Genomic DNA, 5,152 nt, shown 5'->3' with positions numbered 1-5,152 from the left:
GACCTTGAATTCTCTTCCTTCACCGAGCGGTGAAAGAAAATTTTATCCTAAAATTTATAAAATAAATTATTTTTAGCTTAGTAAAGAAGCACTTGCATCATGATTTATTTTAGTTTTAGTTCTCCACGGAATCAACAAACTTAGATGTCAAAATCAATTAACATAACCTTATACATTATTTTTTGTTAAAACCAAAGACATGATTCTTAACATCCATTTGTAGGTTTGAAGCTTTTAGAAGTAACATTCCAGTTTTTATATAATATCAAGGTAAATGGTTATGGAGAAATACTTGACCGAAGGAACATTATTGGTTTTTAATCCTTTCGAGAGAAAGGATCTATTTGTGGAAATTCCTTGATGAGGTTGATCTTGGGAGAGGACACAAGATCAAAGAGGATCACCAGAACCTCTATAAATCTTTTGTGTGCTTTTAGGTTGGGGCAGAAGTGTAATTAGATAAACCCTCTCTCCCCTATCCAACGGTTGAAGGCATGATCGTTTATGTACACCGCCATGCATGAAACCTTTTGCCTATAGAAATTTTGGTTTATTTTTGTTCTAGTTTGTCTTTGTCAACGACAGGTCTATATATACACGTATGATTCATGGTGCAAACTATAATTTAGGCCAAAGCATTACTGCATAACAAAAGAATTCTCAAGCAATGGCTCTTCAACTTCATGCTTCAAATCCTCCCTCTTTAGTTTCAATGTGTCCTCCTCGATATGTCATGCTAAAAGCTCCATGCAACGTGCGATCGAATTGGCAAATCCGATGTGTTACTAGCATCCAATCCCAACCGAAAGACAACAATAAACTATCAATAGCCTATCAACCCACCATTTGGGACTATGATTTCATTGAGTCATTATGTTGTGGTTATGTGGTAAGCCCTTATGTTTATGATCTAGATTTTCTCCCCACATGGTGACCTCCCTACATGGGATTCCACCGTCTATGGGGAATCAGACAAGGAGTCAATGGATCATCTATCTTTATCAGCCTATCTAGATTGATTTCATAATTTGTTTATGTTGGTTTCCTTGATTTTATATGCTCATGTAGAAGTATTTTCATGTAGGATGACACATTCAGAACACGAGCCAAGGAACTTACAGAAGATGTCAGGGTTCTGCTCAACAAGAAAGGTGAACCCTTAGCTCAGCTCAAGCTGATTGATCTCTTGCAAAGGCTGGGTTTGGGACACCTCTTTGATAAAGAGATGGATCAAATCTTGAAATCGGTTTACAATTACAGAAATTCCGATAAGTGGATGAAAGATGATTTATATGCAACTGCTCTCCATTTTAGGCTCCTCAGGCAACATGGATATATGCTCTCCCAAGGTAGTCTTAAGGTTTTAATTTTGTTCTTCTTAATCTGAACCCATCATAAATATTTAGAACAACTAATGTGATCTTATAAATTGCAGATGTGTTTAGTGGCTTCTTGGGTGAAAAAGGAAAATTCATGGAGTCCCTCTGTGGTGACATTATGGGAATGCTGAGCTTGTATGAAGCTTCATATCTTGGCGCAGAAGGTGAGAGCATCTTGGATGAGGCCAGAAACTTCACTAAAAGACATCTTGAAGACATAAAGGACTCAAATGTTGAAGCTCAAGCAGTGAACCATTCGTTGGAAGTTCCCTTGCACTGGAGGATGGTTAGGCCAGAGACAAGGTGGTATATTGATGCATACCAGAGACATGAGGATATGGATCCTATAATTCTTGAATTGGCCAAATTGGACTTCAACATGGTTCAAACAGTGCATCAGAAAGATCTTGGAGATGCATCAAGGTATGGCCGGCTAAGACATGGCCAGATCAAAGCTACATAGTTTTTCTGTCACTGTGCATCTCTGTTTTCTGTGGCTTGTACTAATTGAATCATTTGATTTGCCATTAAGGTGGTGGCGAAATCTCTGTTTAGCACCGAAATTGAGCTTTGCAAGGGACAGGTTGGTGGAGAGTTTCTTGTGGAGTATGGGGGTTACCTATGAGCCTCAGTATGAGCGCAACAGAAACTGGCTTACCAAAGTCATGAATTTTGTTATAATATTAGATGATATTTATGATGTCTATGGTTCTCTAGAGGAACTTGAGCTCTTTACTGATGCAGTTCAAAGGTTAGTATCTTTTTTAATTTTCTGTTTGTTGGGTAAGAAGATGTTAGCATCAACTGAAGCTAATCACTGATGAATCAGAAACAGTTATAAATTAACAAAATAAATGAATTATTTTTAAAGATCTGCTTTGTCTATTCCTTTTAGGTTCATTTACATCAACCTCCCTGTCATTTATCCGAATTACATCATCCCCTCTAAAATTCCATTTATTACATTAAAACCCACAAAATTGACACCAGTGTTAGTTTTAGAATTACCCCCTCCCCCTCCTTATGCTTCTTCTTCTTCCCACCCTAAATCCGTCGCACTTTCTTAAGAGCTTTGAATGTTATATCCATGTCTGCTAGGCTTTGTAATAGATTTATCAAAGAATCTTCGGACTGCCAAAAAGGAAATTTTTCATAACAGAAGGAAGAATTGAAGAAACTGAGAAGATTAAGAGTTAAGATAAAAGGCAGACCTGATCAGGATCTTCGAAATGTTCCTTAATATTGAGAATCTTCGTCTGTTCTGGGTCAATTCCATAGCTCCGATCTCTATCATCGTCGCCATCATTGCCATCATCAAGTGACTGTGGAGGCGAAGGAGAACCTCCTTTTTCCCTCATGGTTGCTGGTTTCTTTTTCAATGGAAGAAGATTGTTGCTGCACTTTCTTAATCTCTTTGTTATTTGACTTCAACGAATCAAGATCACAGTTCTTACAATAGGGAATCGTAGGTGTATAAAGCCACTCAATGATTCCATCTCTTCGATCTTTCCATTCGTTTCTATAGTTGGAGGAGGCAACAGAGATTGCCGTGTCTATGAAAGTCCAGACATCCACACCTGAACTCCTCAAAATAGATCTAAAATTATCATCATCCATTATATGGAATAGAACCTCGCCATCTCCCTCAAATTTCACCCGATTTTTTCGATATTTGGATTCAAAATACCTAAAGATTTGACGTCAATCTACAAATCGATAAGATCTGCAGATATGCCGATTCTATAAATCAAATATCAAACCTGCAAAAACCAGGTATATCAGGCACCAAAGGCGCACGAAGTTTGAAATTACCTGAAATTGAAGACACCCTTGCGTCTCGGTTGGTGAATACACACAGAAATTAAGTCTCCATCACTCGTCGCCCGTCACCTGAGATTCCTAGTGCTCTCAGAACTTCCCCCTGAGACGGAGAGGAGAAGCCCTCCCGTCGCCTGGTTCGTCGCTCGCGCTTTGCCTTCACCGAAGAGGAAAACCCGTCCTGTTCAGAGTACCCTTCGCCGGAGAGGAGAAGCCTTCCCATCGCTCGCGGCATGCTTGCCTTCGCCTGCTTAGTCGCTGGAGAACTTTGCCTGTTGGGTTGAAGATATTGAAGGGTAATTTCGGGTTTTTCAAAATTTTCAATGAACCTAACGGCCTAACCCAAAAACGGATATTAACGGTGTCAATTTTGTGGGTTTAAAGGTAATAAACGGACTTTTAGCAAAATGATGTAATTCGAACAAACGTCAGGGGAGGTTGATGTAAATCACCCTTTCTTTTATTTCTTTTATTTCAGATGGGATATAGTGGCGATGAAAGAACTTCCAAACTACATGAAGATTTCTTTCTTAGCTCTCTTCAACTCCATTAATGAAATGGCCTATGACATTCTCAAAGAAAAGGGTTGGGATGTCCTGCCATACTTGAGAAAAACGGTATCACGTCTTTAATCTAAACTATCATCTTCTACATGAAGAACTTGAAGTCAATTTACTAGAACTGCAGTAATTTATTCCAATTTTTCTCAGTGGGAAGATTTCATTAAGGCAATGCTTGTTGAGGCCAAGTGGTACCAAACAAGAACAACCCCATCAACTGAGGAGTACTTGAAGAATGGATGGGTTTCATCTTCTGGGACAGTAGTTCTTGTACATGCATTTTTTGCAACAGGACAAGAGATTACAAAGGAAGTTCTTGAATGCCTGGGGAGCAACCCAGATCTAATATTTGGCCCTTCCATGATCTTTCGGCTTTCAAATGATCTTGCCACTTCATCAGTATAAATCTAACTCTTTCCTATATTTCTCTTCATTGTTGAGAAATGGGAAAAAAACATAGAACCTAATAAGATTTTTGGATTCAATATCTGCAGGCCGAGCTAGAGAGGGGTGATGTTTCATCATCAATCCAATGTTACATGAATGAGAATAAAGTTTCTGAGCAGGTCGCCCGTCAATACATTAGGGGGAAGATTATGGAGACATGGAAAGTGATGAACAAATCTATCACCAACTCTCCTTTCTCCAGAAAATTTGTGGAATTCTGTCTAAATCTTGCTCGAACATCACTTTGTGTATACCAATATGGAGATGGACTTGGTGCTGAGAGCAAAAAAAGCAAGGACCATGTGTTGTCCTTGATAGTCAAACCTATTAAGATTGGGAGCTCAGCTCTGTAATTCTCTCAAAGTACGTTGATGATGGTTTACTTTCAGTTCCATAAGTGCCAATTATGTGACATTGGCTCCTATGAAATTTTTTTTTTTTTATGTGAATAAAATGTAATATGCTAAAGCAATATAATAAAGAAAAGCTTTATAAGCTTTGTAAACAGTATCACTCTTCACTATTTGACTAATTCTATAAGTTTCCTACTCCTGTAATGTTCTATTTTTTTAAGTTATCAAATTGAGAGGAATGTTTGAAAATCCGGAATTGGGCATGAGATATGTCTCTGTTGGAATATTTTAATAGTTTTAAAAATTAAAAGATTGAAAATATTATTTTGTTTCATCAAAGTGTGTGATGGAGAGGTTTGTCTTTTTCTAATAGGCACCTAAGTGACCAATGGTTGTGACTATTGAAAAACATGTATGAATGGTCAATGGACATGTATTATAGAGAGAGAGAGAGAGAGAGAGAGAGAGAGTGGCACCCAAGGTGGGCCCCTTCTACTTTGTTGGAATCTGAAATATCTCTTATACCCCTGGGACAACTGTAGAAGGGTTGGGTCTGCATTTCGGTTCTCTTCTAGTCAATTATTCTTTTTCATGA

General features: G+C 38.2%; 1 protein-coding gene and 1 long non-coding RNA gene across 2 annotated transcripts; one reads left to right on the top strand and one right to left on the bottom strand.

The window, feature by feature from the left end:
• Window positions 1–679: 679 nt before the first annotated feature.
• LOC122060087 (alpha-terpineol synthase, chloroplastic-like) lies at window positions 680–4,690 on the top strand. Its single transcript, XM_042623254.1, has 7 exons — window positions 680–889; window positions 1,085–1,349; window positions 1,436–1,802; window positions 1,912–2,130; window positions 3,676–3,814; window positions 3,908–4,156; window positions 4,252–4,690. Exons 1-7 carry the CDS (start codon window positions 713–715, stop codon window positions 4,555–4,557), a joined length of 1,722 nt encoding a protein of 573 aa, XP_042479188.1. The 5' UTR covers window positions 680–712; the 3' UTR covers window positions 4,558–4,690.
• LOC122060088 lies at window positions 2,201–3,702 on the bottom strand. The gene is made up of 2 exons (XR_006134251.1): window positions 2,591–3,702; window positions 2,201–2,510 (listed from the first exon to the last, which is right to left on the bottom strand). It is a non-coding gene; the product is annotated as an uncharacterized LOC122060088 (long non-coding RNA).
• Window positions 4,691–5,152: the final 462 nt, after the last annotated feature.

Source organism: Macadamia integrifolia, chromosome 13 (assembly GCF_013358625.1).
Source record: "Macadamia integrifolia cultivar HAES 741 chromosome 13, SCU_Mint_v3, whole genome shotgun sequence".
Lineage (NCBI taxonomy): Eukaryota > Viridiplantae > Streptophyta > Magnoliopsida > Proteales > Proteaceae > Macadamia > Macadamia integrifolia.
The sequence above is the reverse complement of the archived record's forward strand: the minus strand, read 5'-3'. Positions and strand labels throughout refer to the sequence as shown.

Bases quoted from the DNA above. Each gene is read 5' to 3' on its own strand.
- LOC122060087 (XM_042623254.1), top strand. From the start codon at position 713: ATGTGTCCTCCTCGATATGTCATGCTAAAAGCTCCATGCAACGTGCGA. The intron at 1,803-1,911 runs GTATGGCCGGCT...TTTGCCATTAAG, and splicing joins GATCTTGGAGATGCATCAAG to GTGGTGGCGAAATCTCTGTT. The intron at 3,815-3,907 runs GTATCACGTCTT...AATTTTTCTCAG, and splicing joins TGCCATACTTGAGAAAAACG to TGGGAAGATTTCATTAAGGC.